This window comes from Salmo salar, chromosome 04 (assembly GCF_965601325.2).
Source record: "Salmo salar chromosome 04, fSalSal1, whole genome shotgun sequence".
Classification (NCBI taxonomy): domain Eukaryota; kingdom Metazoa; phylum Chordata; class Actinopteri; order Salmoniformes; family Salmonidae; genus Salmo; species Salmo salar.
Genome location: NC_138294.1, coordinates 43,065,629 through 43,082,113, shown reverse-complemented (window position 1 = coordinate 43,082,113; position 16,485 = coordinate 43,065,629). Strand labels below are relative to the sequence as shown.

At 42.0% G+C, this 16,485-nt stretch overlaps 1 protein-coding gene across 1 annotated transcript; it reads right to left on the bottom strand.

Annotated features, from left to right (window-relative positions):
* Positions 1 to 3,960: 3,960 nt before the first annotated feature.
* Positions 3,961 to 9,197, bottom strand: LOC106602926 (ADP-ribosylation factor-like protein 3). Its single transcript, XM_014195940.3, has 6 exons — positions 8,981 to 9,197; positions 8,612 to 8,755; positions 7,231 to 7,347; positions 5,571 to 5,621; positions 5,208 to 5,393; positions 3,961 to 4,528 (listed from the first exon to the last, which is right to left on the bottom strand). Exons 1-6 carry the CDS (start codon positions 8,996 to 8,998, stop codon positions 4,475 to 4,477), a joined length of 570 nt encoding a protein of 189 aa, XP_014051415.1. The 5' UTR covers positions 8,999 to 9,197; the 3' UTR covers positions 3,961 to 4,474.
* Between the last annotated feature and the right edge of the window lie 7,288 nt (positions 9,198 to 16,485).

The window sequence follows — 16,485 nt, the reverse complement described above, 5'->3', positions numbered from 1 at the left end:
TCTAATGAAATGCAATGTGGCTTTCTTTTTCAGTAGCCCGTCATGATTCCCTCAGTGGACTGTGGTGGTTGCCATACCTTCTTGTGTCTCCATGCGCACTTCCTGGACCAGGTGTTTCCTCTTTATTTATTTTTTTAACCTTTATTTAACTGGCCATGTCACAGAGTTGTGCCTGCATCATCCTTGTCAGTAGGATTACACCCTGCGGTTAGAGAGTATGGCAGGTAGAAATAGTCGCAGTAAGCGTGTGTTCTTATGTTATAGTTTTGTTACTGCATAACAATACAGCATAGCAACAAGTACAAATCCAGAGATATTACGAGTAAATTAGTCACAGCGAAACCAGGATGACACTATATAGAACAGGAGTTGTTCAGTGATAACATGAGACTAACCAACAGAACACATACTCGTCTGAATGTCTTAGAATTCCAGAACTACCTCCAGATATCCATATCCGGATAACTCACTTAATGTTGGTGTAAGAAACTTTTCCAAAGACAGTGCAGTTCTCCGATCCTTTATCTGATTGCTTTTTTCTAATAAAATTGTATCTGTTGCATACACATATTTAGCAAATGTTATTGCTGGTGTAGCGAAATGCTTGTGTTCCGAGCTCCAACAGTGCAGTAATATCTAACAATTCACAACCATATACACATCTAAAAGTAAAAGAATGGAATTAAGAAATATATAAATATTAGGACGAGCAATGTCGGAGCCGGAGTGTGTGTGTGTGTGTATATTTATACACACACACACATTACACACACACAACATCCCTTTTTCAGGACCTTGTCTTTCAAAGATAATTAGTAAAAATCCAAATAACTTCACAGATCTTCATTGTAAAAGGTTTAATTAAACACTTTCTCATGCTTGTTCAATAAACCATAAACAATTAATGAACATGCACCTGTGGAACGGTCGTTAAGACACTAACAGCTTACAGACGGTAGGCAATTAAGATCAGTTATGAAAACTTAGGACACTAAAGAGGCCTTTCTACTGACTGAAAAACACAGAAAGAAAGATGCCCATGGTCCCTGCTCATCTGTGTGAATGTGCCTTAGGCATGCTGCAAGGAGGCATGAGGACTGCAGATGTGGCCAAAGGAAATAAATTGCAATGTTCGTACTATGAGACGCCTAAGACAGCGCTACAGGGAGACAGGACAGACAGCTGATCGTCCTCGCAGTGACAGACCATATGTAACAACACCTGCACAGGATCGGTACATCCGAACGTCACACCTGTGGGACAGGTACGGGATGGCAACAACAACTGCCTGAGTTACACCAGGAATGCACAATCCCTCCATCAGTGCTCAGACTGTCCGCAATAGGCTGAGAGAGGCTGGACTGAGGGCTTGTAGGCCTGTTGTAAGGCAGGTCCTCACCAGACGTCGCCTATGGGCACAAACCCACCGTCGCTGGACCAGACAGGACTGGCAAAAAGTGCACTTCACTGACGAGTCGCGGTTTTGTCTCACCAGGGGTGATGGTCGGATTCGCGTTTATCGTTGAAGGAATGAGCTTTATACCGAGGCCTGTACTCTGGAGCGGGATCGATTTAGAGGTGGAGTGTCCGTCAGGGTCTGGTGCGGTGTGTCACAGCATCATCGGACTGAGCTTGTTGTCATTGCAGGCAATCTCAACGCTGTGCGTTACAGGGAAGACATCCTTCTCACTCATGTGGTACCCTTCCTGCAGGCTCATCCTGACATGACCCTCCAGCATGACAATGCCACCAGCCATGCAGCTCGTTCTGTGTGTGATTTCCTGCAAGACAGGAAAGTCAGTGTTCTGCCATGGCCAGCGAAGAGCCCGGATCTCAATCCCATTGAGCACGTCTGGGACCTCTCGGTGGATGAGGGCTAGGGCCATTCCGCCCAGAAATGTCCGGGAACTTGCAGGTGCCTTGGTGGAAGAGTGGGGTAACATCTCATAGAAAGAACTGGGAAATCTGGTGCAGTCCATGAGGAGGAGATGCACTGCAGTACTTAATGCAGCTGGTGGCCACACCAGCTACTGACTGTTACTTTTGATTTTGACCCCCCCCCCCCCCCCCCCCCCCCTTTGTTCAGGGACACATTATTCAATTTGTCAGTCACATGTCTGTGGAACTTGTTCAGTTTATGTATCAGTTGTTGAATGTTATGTTCATACAAATATTTACACATGTTAAGTTTGCTGAAAGTGAGTGAGAGGATGTTTCTTTTTTTGCTGAGTTTATATACGCACACACACACACACAGTGCCTTCGGAAACTATTCAGACCCCTTGACCTTTTCCACATTGTGTTATGTTACAGCCTACTGTTCTGTTCGGGTTCAGGTTAGGGCTCTGGCTCCAGTCTGAGGTCCTGAGCGCTCTGGTGGAGCATATTTTCATCAAGGCTCTCTCGTCTACTTTGCTCCGTTCATCTTTGCCCTCGATCCTGACTAGTCTCCCAGTCCCTGCCACTGAAAAACATCCCCACAGCATGATGCTGCCACCACCATGCTTCACCGTAGGGATGGTGCCAGGTTTCCTCCAGACGTGACGCTTGGCATTCAGGCCTACAAGTTCAATCTTGGTTTCATCAGACCAGAGACTCTTGTTTCTCGTTGTCTGAGAGTCCTTTAGACGCCTTTTGGCAAACTCCAAGTGGGCTGTCATGTGCCTTTTACTGAGGAGTGGCTTCCGTCTGGCCACTTTACCATTAACGCCTGATTGGTGGAGTGCTGCAGAGCTGGTTGTCCTTCTGGAAGGTTCTCCCATCTCTATAGAGGAACTCTGGAGCTCTGTCAGAGTGACCATCGGGTTCTTGGTCACCTCCCTGACCAAGGCCCTTCTCCTCCGATTGCTCAGTTTTGCCGGGCCAACTCTAGTAAGAGTTTTGGTGGTTCCAAACTTCTTCCATTTAAGAATGTTGGCCACTGTGTTCTTGGGGACCTTCAATGCTGCAGAATTTTTTTGGTACCCTTCCCCAGACCTGTGCTTTGGCACAATCCTGTCTCAGAGCTCTACAGACAATTCCTTTGACCTCATGGCTTAGTTTTTGCTCTGACATGCACCCTAAACTGGGGGACCTTATATAGACAGGTGTGTGCCTTTCCAAATCATGTCCAATCAATTGAATTTACCACAAGTTGACACTCAAGTTTTAGAAACATCCCAAGGATGATCAATGGAAACAGGATGTATCTGAGCTCAATTCCGAGTGTCATAGCAAAGGGTCTGAGTATGTCTCTCTATTCAAGGCAGAGCTTCCTTTGCTGGTGAAAGACAGGGTTCTGACAGTCGGGCCACCCACTTTAGAACACAGGCTTATTTTAGTGAGTGGTCGTCAGTGTGCTGTACTCCTCACAGGGACTAATGAGATAGGATTTAGCTGTCATCCATCCATATTTTTTTTTACATTTTAGTCATTTAGCAGACGCTCTTATCCAGAGCGACTTACAAATTATCACTGATAATAAAAACACGATCCAGCTGCTGACATCAACTCTGAAGTGACACCATAGTCCAGGGATATTCAAATCTTACTCTACGAGGTTTAGACTACTGCTGGTTTTCTGTTCTACCTGATAATTAGTTGCACCCAGTTGTTATCCCAGGTCTAAATCAGTCCCTGATAAGAGGGGAAGAATGGAAAAAAAGCAGTGGAACCGGCTTCGGTCCAGATTTGAATTGAATTAGCATAGTCTATAGCGATACAGATACTTCTCGTTCAGTTGTTCGCTGAGCCCTCATCGTGTGTGCGACAGGAATATACATTTACTTACAATGTATTTGACACAGACCATGGATTGTTTTTTGTGAGTTTACTATTCCTGGCACAGGTGTAATGATGACAGTCCCCCACTGTGGGGCAGCACTGACTTACTGTCTGACAGCAGTGACAAACAGGATGGAAGAGTGCTTGCCTATTGCTTTAATTGATGGTACAAACAAAGCATGCATACGTCTGAGCAGATTTTGCCAATTCAATATTTATGTTGTATCACAGTCTCAATTCACGCGATAAACAAATAATGTATAAACAATGAAACCACACAAACTACAAAATGTATGAATTTTTCCTAAAATATGCTTAAAAGTAGAGATGTTCTACTAAAGTTTTTGTGGGACTATTTGCCCATAAAATGCTCTGTCCCTTGGAGTACTTGTGCTCTTCCAGAATAGTTTTTTCTCCATAGACTTATATCAAAGAAAGTATCATTCCAGAGCATTAACCCTTCATGGGACCGGGAGAATATGTGTTTTATTCTCTTGTTGATGGTTTCTATTGTGACCCCCTCCTTCAGTCCATTTTCCTGTGGCTGGATTTGAGAAGCCAGAAAGATCTCAAATGTTTTGGGTCATCCTCAGAGAGATGGCTTCATCTATAAAACCTGTCACCATTGCATTGGGTGTTAACATTTGTACAGAGTTTTCATGAAACACACAAAAGTATGTGCGTACAAAGCAGCATGTTGGATATTCAGGGTTTAGTCAGCTTTCTTCCTATTCACAATGGTGTCGGAAATCCAGTTCATGCCGTCCTGTGAGAACAAAAAGATTACACATGACATTTTAAAAAAATTACAAAGTAATTACAGCATATACCTGTCGTAGATGTACAGTATATTGCAGCTACAGTGTTACGTATTTCATTGGACATATAGTCAGGTCTTATGTTGGGGTCTGACCTCCTGATCCTCTAGGACAGTACTCGGGCAGATGCTAATCTGGAGCTTTACACGGCTTTCATGTTGTGTTACGACGATGAGGCAAAGCATTCCAATAGTTTGTTTCAGCTCTTCATTTTCACCCCTACTGAGATGTTGCCCTGACAACCCTGCTGTAAACTGTAATGACATAATATGCTGCACACTATGTGAAACCCAGTTATAGGTTCTGAAAAGATCCTACTAATGATATGGTGGATAACAGAGAATAACTTATTCTCCTGTGGGCTCCAATTATTTTACTACATGAATAGTGAGAAGAGGACGTTTGCTGGAGTACGCACAGCACTCCCCTTTAACTACATGAGGAGGAACAGAACATGAACACCCACTGAGTCCACTGAATTGGCACTTGATGTTGCCTTTCATATGTCTTGTAAGTCCCAGTGGATTGTACAGTACAGTTATTTTATATTGTGATATGGTGTCCCTCTAACTTCATTAAATGGTAACTGACATGATCTGTCCTATTTTCAGAGATGTTGTGGCCTACCTGTACTCCCTCTCCAGAGAAAGCGGAGCAGGCCTGGATCTGCCACGCCCGGTCGCGGTACGTGTGCAGGTTCAAGCCCTCTGCAATTTCGCTGGCAGGCGAGGCCGTGGCCAGGTCCTGCTTGTTGGCAAAGATGAGCACTGGAACCCCCTTCAGGTTCTCGTCAACGATCAGTTCTGACAGCTCCTGAGGGGTCAGCAGTGTTATTTCAGAGAGGAGCATAGTGTGTGGACTACATCTCCGTGTTGTCAGCAATTACTGGTTTGCGTATCCACTGTTATAATACAAGGCTTACTGTTAACATTAAAGATTTACAAGACAATGTTTGGAATAGAGAATGACTGCTATTTCAGTTGGCCTCACCAGTCCAGTTTCTTCAAACCGCTTCTTGTCTGCACTATCTATGACATATATCTGGAGGAAAGAGGAAATAGGCGGGTCATTTATCATCTTGTAACACATATGATTGATTCTCTATTTGGTATCTCACTTTTATTGAGATTGAAGTAAACTAATGCCCAAGCAATAAAACAGGCTGTAGTCTAAACCTGACTGTAGTAAATGGCTTCTATTTTACTCTCTGAAGCATGTTGCAGATACAGTGCCTTCACAAAGTATTCATACCCCTTGACTTATTCCACATTTTGTTGTTACAGCCTGAATTCAAAATGGTTTAAAAAAAATAAAAAATGTTCTCACCCATCTACAAACAATAACCCTTAATGACAAAGTGAAAACATGTTTTTAGACATTTTTGCAAATGAATTGAAAATGAAATACAGAAATATTACACCACTGAGTCAATACATGTTAGACTCACTTTTGGCAGTGTTTACAGCTGAAGTCTCTAAGAGCTTTGCACACCTAGATTGGACAATATTTGCACATCATTTTTTTTTATTCCTCAAGCTCTATCAAATTGGTTGTTGATCGTTGCCATTTTCAAGTCTTGCCATAGGTTGTCATTCCGATTTAAGTCAAAACTGTAACTAGGCCACTCAGGAACATTGTTTGTCCTCTTGGTAAGCAACTCCAGTGTATATTTGACCTTGTGTTTTAGGTTCTTGTCCGCAAGGGGATTTTCTCCCAGTGTTTGTTGGAAAGCAGACGGAACCAGGTTTTCCTTTAGTATTGTGCCAGTACTTAACTCAATCTTTTTATCCAGAGAAACTCCCTAGTTCTTGCCGATGACCAGCATACCCATAACATGATGCAGCCACCACAGTGCTTGAAAATATGAAGAGTGGTTCACAGTGATGTGTTGTGTTGGATTTGCACCAGACATAACATTTTGTATTCAGGACATAAAGTTAATTCGTTTGCCACATTTTTTGAAAATGTACTTTAGTATGTTATTGCAAACAGGTTTCATGTTTTGGAATATTTTTATTCTGTACAGGCTTCCTTCTTTTCACTCTGTCATCTAGGTTAGTAGTGTGGAGTAACTACAATGTTGTGGATTCATCCTCAGTTTTCTCATACCACAACCATTAAACTCTAACTGTTTTAAAATCCCCAATGGCCTCATGGTAAAATCCCTGAGTAGTTTCCTTTCTCTCTGGCAACTGAGTTAGGAAGGATACCTGTATCTTTGTAGTGATGATTTTTTTTCTTATTTTTTTTTAACCAATATGTGTTCTTCTTTGCAAGGCATTGGAAAACCTCCCTTGTCTTTGTGGTTGAATCCGTGTTTGGAATTCACCGCTCTTATTATGTGACGTGTTAAGCACATTTTTACTCCTGAATTTCTTTGGCTTGCCATAGCAAAGGGGTTGAATACTTATTGACTCAAGACATTTCAGCTTTTCATTTTCATTAATTTGTAAAAATTTCTAAAAACGTAAATCCACCTTGACATTATGGGGTATTGTGTGTAGACCAGTGACACAAAATCTCAATTTAATCAATTTTAAATTCAGGTTTTAACACAGCAAAATGTGGAAAAATTCAAGGGGTGTGAATACTTTCTGAAGCCACTGTATAATAGGACAAAGTGAGAAATCTGCTAACAGAATTTACACACCAACAAATCTGTGTTTTCCAAATATTTCTTCCAGAAGGGTCGAATCTTCCTCTGTCCTCCAATGTCCCACACGTTCAGTTTCATTCCGTGAGATGTGAGACTCTTAATGTTGAAGCCCTTTGGGATCAATGGAGGAGCAGAATTTGGAGGTAACACAGTTCAGCAGAACACTGCCTTAATCTTGTAGGCTACTTGTGTCTCTAAATAAGCATTTGTTTATAACATTCTGACATTACAAGATAGACATGTACATTGATAATAAACCTAGACCCTCTGTTTTTAGCTAGGCCTTACAAAATGTGTGTCACACCCTCTGCCTTAATGGTTAAGTAATCTTCAACCCCTGGATTAAAGTCACAGCCTGGTCTCTATTCTTAGTCTAGCTTAATGTGCTATTTTGTGCAAAGTCTGCATAAAACAAGCACTGTCTGTGATTGCCTTTGAACATATGAAAAACCAAACTAAATCATACAACACTACTATGATGAACTTGAATAGACAACGTGTCGATATTTGATGATACTACTTGTTTATTTCCAAAGCCCCTTAGCTCTTGGTCAGAGGGATATACTACAAAGCAGGACAATGAGTTAGCCATGTGTTTTTGGTTGTTGAGTTAATTAGACCATACCCATTTCAAGCTCATCTTTAAAAAAAAAAGAACTTATTTCAGAATATTTAGGCAAGTGACTCTTTGATCCTGCTTTGTAGTATAACCCTCTGGAGTGACCTGACCCTTGTGAAGTCATCGGTACAGCCAGAAGGGGACTGGCCAGTGGTTATACCTCGGAGACTATTCTTTCTAGGTTTCTTCCTAGGTTCCTGCCTTCTAGGGACTTTTTCCAAGACACTGTGCATCTTCATCTGCATTGCTTGCTCTTTGGGGTTTTAGGCTGGGTATTTGTAAAGAACTTTGTGACAACTGCTGCTGTAAAAAAAAGGACCATTAAAATACATTTGATTTATTGATCTGGGATCAGGCCATTTATCTCCCTTTTCATGTCTGACATGAAGTGTGACAATTCTTTGCATCTATTTGAACTGCTAGAAGGGATGAGCGGCTTTACTTGCTACCAGTGGAGTGACAATTAGGTTAATATGCCATTGTTTTCTCAAATGTCACCCATTTAGAGATCCAAGAATGATTATAGCTTGGTAGAAGACATTGATATGATCAAAGATCCGATTTTGAATCAGCAGGTTAAAAAAAGATCTGACATCCGGCTTCCATTGAGTAAGTGTCATTCCGTGTAAGCTTTCAGCAACAACCTGAGGAAGGAAGTGTAATATCCTGCCATGGAGCTGGGTCACAGAGTTGTCATTACAAAACTACAGTGGGCCTGCTTATGTAAGTTCAGAGCATGCCAGGAATGGATCTGACCTGTGTAGGAGTAATGGTGTTGACATCCTCGGATGAAAGCTGTTTTAGCAGCGTTGTTTTGCCAGCGTTGTCTAGACCCAGAAGGACTATACGAAGTTCCTGTTCTGTGGTTCCTTTTAATTTCTGTAGGACTGAGAAAAACCCCTGAGAAAAACAAGATAGAAGAGGATATTGCAAACAGACACAGAAAAAAAGCAATTAGGAAGCTTGTAAGAGACTACTAGGCATTTTATTAGCTGAGATTGTGTCAAATCGACAGTTAATTATTGAAAAGAGAAAACAATTTGTCCCTGAATAACCCTTTAGGACTCATCAAGATGTACATTTCCATCAAACTCAAAGATCGGCAGCAGAAGGTAGCGGAATTACCTTTTGAACTTCTCCCATGTTGAATGATGTGCTTCAGATGGTGGGAAAAAAGGACAGGTAAGAGGGTAAATCCTCATTAAATGGTGAATCTTCAGAGGTGAGCACAGTGTTGTCCAGGTACCCAGTAAATAGGCCTAAAGGTATCTCCTCGGTACCCCTTACATCCGTTTGAAGCGTCCAGAGCCAGGGTGGAGTCATCCACCCTGGCTTTTTTGAAGATTTCCCTCAGGAGGAGGAGTAGGTAGGGGCCAGGGAAGGATTACCAGGCTACAATTAGCCCTCCCTGTTTTGCACACCTTTCCCCCAACCCCATTGGCCCCCACCCCTCCCTTGTCCTTTCTGTGCCTACCTCCATGCATTAAAGAATTTACCTGGATTATCCTCCCCACCACCTGCCACACGGGAAGCCCAGAGCTCTTCATCTGCTGCCTTTCTCTGGTCTCTGCCCACTATCCTCCAACCCCTCATCCTTCTTCCTCCTCCGTGTTCCTCCAAAATATTGTTTTGTCTTTTCCTTACAAATCAAATCACATTTCTTCCCAACAATGAAGAGAGAAAAATAGACAAATAAAAGAAAGATAACACAAGGAATAAATACACAATGAGTTACAATAACTTTGCTATATACACGGGGTACCAATACTGAGTCAATGTCCAGCAGTAAGAAATATTGAGGTATATACTGTATGTACATATAGGTAGGGGTAAAGTGACTAGGCAACATGATAAATAATGAGCAGTAGCAGCAGCATATGTGATGAATCAAAAGAGTTAGTGCAAAGGGGAGGTCAATGCAGATAGTCCGGGAAGCAGCTCGGGGCTGATAGTGAATGTTTGCAAGCCCTGCAGCATCTAATGAGCGTCAGAGCCGGTGTAGTAGGAACCTGTATTGAAGCTTTGCCTGTTTGATGGCTTGTCGGAGGTCGTAGCGGGATTTCTTATAAGCGTCCGGATTAGTGTCTCACTCCTTGAAAGCTGCAGCTCAGTGTGGATGTTTCCTGTAATCCAGGGCTTCTGGTTGCTATATGTACGTATGGTCACTGTGGGGACGACGTCGTTGATGCACTTATTGATGAAGCCAGTGACTGATGTGGTATACTCCTCAATGTTATCGGATTAAATTCAGAACATATTCCAGTCTGTGCTAGTGAAACAGTTCTGTAACTTAGCATCCATTTCATTGGACCACTTCCGTATTGAGCACGTCACTATTACTTCCTATTTCAGTTTTGGTTGTAAGCAGGAATCAGGAGGATAGCGTTATGGTCAGATTTGCTAAAGGGAGGGTGATGTAGAGCTTTGTTTGCGTTACTGTGTGTGGTGTAAAGGTGATCAAGATTTTTGTCGCCTCTAGTTGCGCAGGTGACATGCTGGTAAGAATTAGGTAAAACGGATTTCAGTTTAGCTGCATTAAATCACCGGCAACAAATGCCGCCTCTGGATGTGCATTTTCTAGTTTGCTTATGGCCCTATACAGCTTGTTGAGTGTGGTCTTAGTGCCAGCATCTGTTTGTGGTGGTAAATAGACAGCTAAATATAGATTATCATGAGGTATTCTAACTCAGGTGAGCAAAAGCTTGAGACTTCATTAACGTTAAATATCACGCATCAGCTGCTGTTAACAAAGAGACACTCTTCACATCTTAGTTTTCCCGAGGTGAAACCCGCAAGATAAAATGTAAAACAGCCGCTATCCACTACAGCACCATCTTAAAAGATAAGACATACATAAGTCTTGAAGACAATTTTTTGAAATGATGAATGCCATAACATACAGTGGGGGGAAAAAGTATTTGATCCCCTGCTGATTTTGTACGTTTGCCCACTGATAAAGAAATGATCAGTCTATAATTTTAATGGTAGGTTTATTTGAACAGTGAGAGACAGAATAACAACAAAAATATCCAGAAAAACGCATGTCAAAAATGTTATAAATTGATTTGCATTTTAATGAGGGAAATAAGTATTTGACCCCCTCTCAATCTGAAAGAGTTCTGGCTCCCAGGTGTCTTTTATACAGGTAACGAGCTGAATAGGAGCACACTCTTAAAGGGAGTGCTCCTAACCACAGCTTGTTACCTGTAAAAAAGACACCTGTCCACAGAAGCAATCAATCAATCAGATTCCAAACTCTCCACCATGGCCAAGACCAAAGAGCTCTCCAAGGATGTCAGGGACAAGATTGTAGACCTACACAAAGCTGGAATGGGCTACAAGACCATCGCCAAGCAGCTTGGTGAGAAGGTGACAACATTTGGTGTGATTATTCACAAATGGAAGAAACACAAAAGAAATGTCAATATCCCTCGGCCTGGGGCTCCATGCAAGATCTCACCTCGTGGGGTTGCAATGATCATGAGAATGGTGAGGAACCAGCCCAGAACTACACGGGAGGATCTTGTCAATGATCTCAAGGAAGCTGGGACCATAGTCAGCAAGAAAACAATTGGTAACACACTACGCCGTGAAGGACTGAAATATACATGCCCGTTTGAAGTTTGCCAATGAACATCTGAATGATTCAGAGGACAACTGGGTGAAAGTGTTGTGGTCAGATGAGACCAAAATGGGGCTCTTTGGCATCAACTCAACTCACCGTGTTTGGAGGAGGAGGAATGCTGCCTATGACCCCAAGAACACCATCTCCACTGTCAAACATGGAGGTAGAAACATTATGCTTTGGGGGTGTTTTTCTGCTAAGGGGACAGGACAACTTCACCGCATCAAAGGGACAATGGACGGAGCCATGTACCGTCAAATCTTGGGTGAGAACATCCTTCCCTCAGCCAGGGCATTGAAAATGGGTCGTGGATGGGTATTCCAGCATGACAATGACCCAAAACACACGGCCAAGGCAACAAAGGAGTGGCTCAAGAAGAAGCACATTAAGGTCCTGGAGTGGCCTAGCCAGTCTCCAGACCTTAATCCCATAGAAAATCTGTGGAGGGAGCTGAAGGTTCGAGTTGCCAAACGTCAGCCTCGAAACCTTAATGACTTGGAGAAGATCTGCAAAGAGGAGTGGGACAAAATCCCTCCTGAGATGTGTGCAAACCTGGTGGCCAACTGCAAGAAACGTCTGACCTCTGTGATTGCCAACAAGGGTTTTGCCACCAAGTACTAAGTCATGTTTTGCAGAGGGGTCAAATACTTATTTCCCTCATTAAAATGCAAATCACTTTATAACATTTTTGACTTGCGTTTTTCAGGATTTTTTTGTTGTTATTCTGTCTCTCACTGTTCAAATAAACCTACCATTAAAATTATAGACTGATCATTTCTTTATAAGTGGGCAAACGTACAAAATCAGCAGGGGATCAAATACTTTCCCCCCCACTGTATGACAATTCACCTAAACCTTTGATTCCCCTGGGTCATGCTCAGGCAGCTGGAGAATACAATGATTATGATGTTGTAAATGACTATTAGTGCAATGTTGCTCCTATACAGTAGGGGGTGTCAGCATACACTGAGTACATGGAGATGACTATTAGCAGGACAGAAATTTGACGAACTGACTTGTTGGAAAGGTGCCATTCTATCCTATTTGCAATCTGGTTTCCGCTCAGGTTATGGATGTGTCACTGCAACCTTAAAGGTCCTGAATGGTGTCACCATTGCCCTTGATTCTAAGCAATGTTGTGATGATATTTTTATTGACTTGGCCAAAGCTTTTGATACGGTAGACCATTCCATTCCTGTGGGAGTATTGATGTCTATGAGGGGTCTTTGGCCTTGTTTGCTAACTACCTCTCTCAAAGAGGGCAGTGTATAAAGTCAGAACATCTGCTGTCTCAGCCACTGCCGGTCACCAAGGGAGTACCCCAAGGCTAGAACCTAGGCCCCACGCTCTTTCAATTTACATCAACAACATAGCTCAGGCAATAGGACGCTCTCTCATCCATTTTTATGCAGATGATAGTCTTATACTCAGCTGGCTCCTCCCTGGATATTGTATTAAAGTCTTTACAAAAAAGCTTTCTTTGTGTCCAGCTAGCTTTCTCTGCCCTTAACTTGTTCAGAACACCTCCAAAACAAAGGTCATGTGGTTTGGCAAGAAGAATGCCCCTCTCCCCACCGGTGTGATTACTACCTCTGAGGGTTTAGAACTTGCGGTAGTCACCTCATTCATGTACTTGGGAGTATGGCTAGACGGTACACTGTCCTTCTCTCAGCACATATCAAAACTGCAGGCTAAGGTTAAATCCAGACTTGGTTTACTCTATCGTAATCACTCCTCTTTAACCCGAGCTGCCAGTCTAACCCTGTTTCAGATGACCATTCTACCCATGCTAGATTACAGAGAAACTGGTCATCTCATTATACCGGTCACAAGACCCACTGGTTGATGCTTATTTATAAAACCCTTTTAGACCTCACTGCCCCCTATCTGAGATACCTACTGCAGCCATCATCCTCCACATACAACACCCGTTCTGCCAGTCACATTCTGTTAACCTCTTACATCTAGACGTTCCGCTAGCGGAACACCTGCTCCAATATCCAATGATAGGCGTGGCGCGAATGACAAATTCCTCAAAAATACAAAAACAATTTTTCAAACATATGACTATTTCACAGCATTTTAAAGACAAGACTCTCCTTTATCTAACCACACTGTCCGATTTCAAAAAGGCTTTACAGCGAAAGCAAAACATTAGATTATGTCAGCAGAGTACCAAGCCAGAAATAATCAGACACCCATTTTTCAAGCTAGCATATAATGTCACAAAAACCCAGAAGACAGCTAAATGCAGCACTAACCTTTGATGATCTTCATCAGATGACACACCTAGGACATTATGTTATACAATACATGCATGTTTTGTTCAATCAAGTTCATATTTATATCAAAAAACTGCTTTTTACATTAGCATGTGACGTTCAGAACTAGCATACCCCCCGCAAACTTCCGGTGAATTTGCTAACAATTTACTAAATTACTCACGATAAACGTTCACAAAAAGCATAACAATTATTTTAAGAATTATAGATACAGAACTCCTCTATGCACTCGATATGTCCGATTTTAAAATAGCTTTTTGGTGAAAGCACATTTTGCAATATTCTAAGTACATAGCCCAGCCATCACGGGCTAGCTATTTAGACACCCGGCAAGTTTAGCACTCACCAATATCAGATTTACTATTATAAAAGTTTGATTACCTTTTGTTGTCTTCGTCAGAATGCACTCCCAGGACTGCTACTTCAATAACAAATGTTGGTTTGGTCCAAAATAATCCATCGTTATATCCGAATAGCGGCGTTTTGTTCGTGCGTCCCAGACACTATCCGAAATGGTAAATCAGGGTCGCGCGCATGGCGCAATACGTGACAAAAAAAATCTAAATATTCCATTACCGTACTTCGAAGCATGTCAACCGCTGTTTAAAATCAATTTTTATGCCATTTTTCTCATAAAAAAGCGATAATATTCCGACCAGGAATGTCCATTTAGCTAAACAGAGGAAAGTAAACAAAGCTTTCGGTCGACGCGGGCACGAGCCTGAGTCTCACAGTACTGTAACCAGCCACTACCCAAACGCGCTACTTTTTTTCAGCCAGAGCCTGCAAAGCCACGATTCAGCATTTTGCCGCCTTCTGAGAGCCTATGGCAGCCGTGGGAAGTGTCACGGTACAGCTAAGATCCTCACTCTTCAATAAACAGAGACAAGAAGAACGACACCTTGTCAGACAGGCCACTTCCTGCATGAAATCTTCTCAGGTTTTTGCCTGCCAAATGAGTTCTGTTATACTCACAGACACCATTCAAACAGTTTTAGAAACTTTAGGGTGTTTTCTATCCAAAGCCAATATTTATATGCATATTCTAGTTACTGGGCAGGAGTAGTAACCAGATTAAATCGGGTACGTTTTTTATCCAGCCGTGAAAATACTGCCCCCTAGCCATAACAGGTTAAAGGTCCCCAAAGCGCACACATCCCTGGGTCACTCCTTTTTTCAGTTCGCTGCAGCAAGCGAGTGGAACGAGCTGCAACAAACACTCTAACTGGACAGTTTTATCTCCATCTTTTCATTCAAAGACTCAATCATGGACACTCTTACTGACAGTTGTGACTTCTTTGCGTGATGTATTGTTGTCTCTACTTTCTTGCCCTTTGTGCTGTTGTTTGTGCCCAATAATGTTTGTACCATATTTTGTGCTGATACCATGTTTTGTGCTGCTGCCATGTTGTGTTGCTACCATGTTGTTGTCATGTTGTGTTGCTACAATGCTGTGTTGTCATGTGTTGCTGCCATGCTATGTTGTTGTTTTAGGTCTCTATGTAGTGTTGTCTCTCTTGTTGTGATGTGTGTTTTGTCCTATTATTTTATTTAAAAAAATACCCAGCACCCCTCCCCACAGGAGGCCTTTTGCCTTTTGGCAGGCCGTCAATGTAAAAAAGACTTTGTTCTTAACTGACTTGCATAGTTAAATAAAGGTTAAATAAAATGTTTAAATTAAGGTTAAATAAAATGACGGTGCTACGTTGAAAGTCACAGTAAGGCCATTTTATTGCCAATGTTTGTCTATGTAGATTGCATGGCTGTGTGCTCGATTTTATACACCTGTCAGCAAAGGGTGTGGCTGAAATAGCCGAATCCACTATTTTGAAGGGTTGTCCACATACTTTTTATATATAGTGTATATAAAACACTAGCAGCCAACCTGCTTGCACCAATCCCATGCAATTACAGTTAAATACAAACCTGCCTTCCCTCAATGAATTTAATTCATTAATTCAACCATTAATTCATTCATTTCAATTACCGTAAAAAAAAACACAGTAAGAGTATTGGTACTGTAAAACAGATTACAATAACATGCTGTACTGTACATTTACAGTATTATATTGGCATCAGAATTGCCAGCAAATTACTTCATTATATAATATCCTATAGCTGTGTTGCTGTAATGATTACTGTTGGCTCGTTTACAGTATTATGCAGTATTGTATAATACAGCACAGTTTTTCTTACTGTAAACATGTTACAGCATCCCTGCTGTAAATCAAAATGACAGTATTTAACTGGCAACTGCCAGAATAATGGTGTAAATCCACAGGGAAAGTTTGTTTTACAGTTTACAGTAGGACCATCTGGAAGCTGTAAGAGGCATAGCCATGTATACATTTAGACTGAGTGGTGGAGTGCCCAGGGGGATCAACCTTTGTCACTCAGACACATGCATTTTCCTAATTTGTACAATGCACTCCAGGATATGTCTGAATCAATGAAATACTCAGGGATTGTTAGTGAATAATATCAAGGGAAATACAGTCAGAGTCAAGCTGGGGTTCATTAATCATCATCAGAGGATCATGTTTGACATCATGCATGTTTGTGTGAGGAGAATACAACATATAGTCTCTCAATTGGGATTTGTGTTCGGAGTGAAAATAGCTTTCTGAAAGAGTTTCAAATTTCAAATCACGACTCCTTTTACCCTCTCAGAGGACCGTTACTCAAGGATTAGTAGCTTAAGTGTCCTCTCCCTCTCCCAGCAC

Coding starts and splice junctions, on each gene's coding strand:
- LOC106602926 (XM_014195940.3), bottom strand. Junction 5,622..7,230: donor TGGAAAACACAGATTTGTTG/GTGTGTAAATTC, acceptor TCTTTCCTCCAG/ATATATGTCATAGATAGTGC. Junction 4,529..5,207: donor TCTCTGGAGAGGGAGTACAG/GTAGGCCACAAC, acceptor TTGTTCTCACAG/GACGGCATGAACTGGATTTC.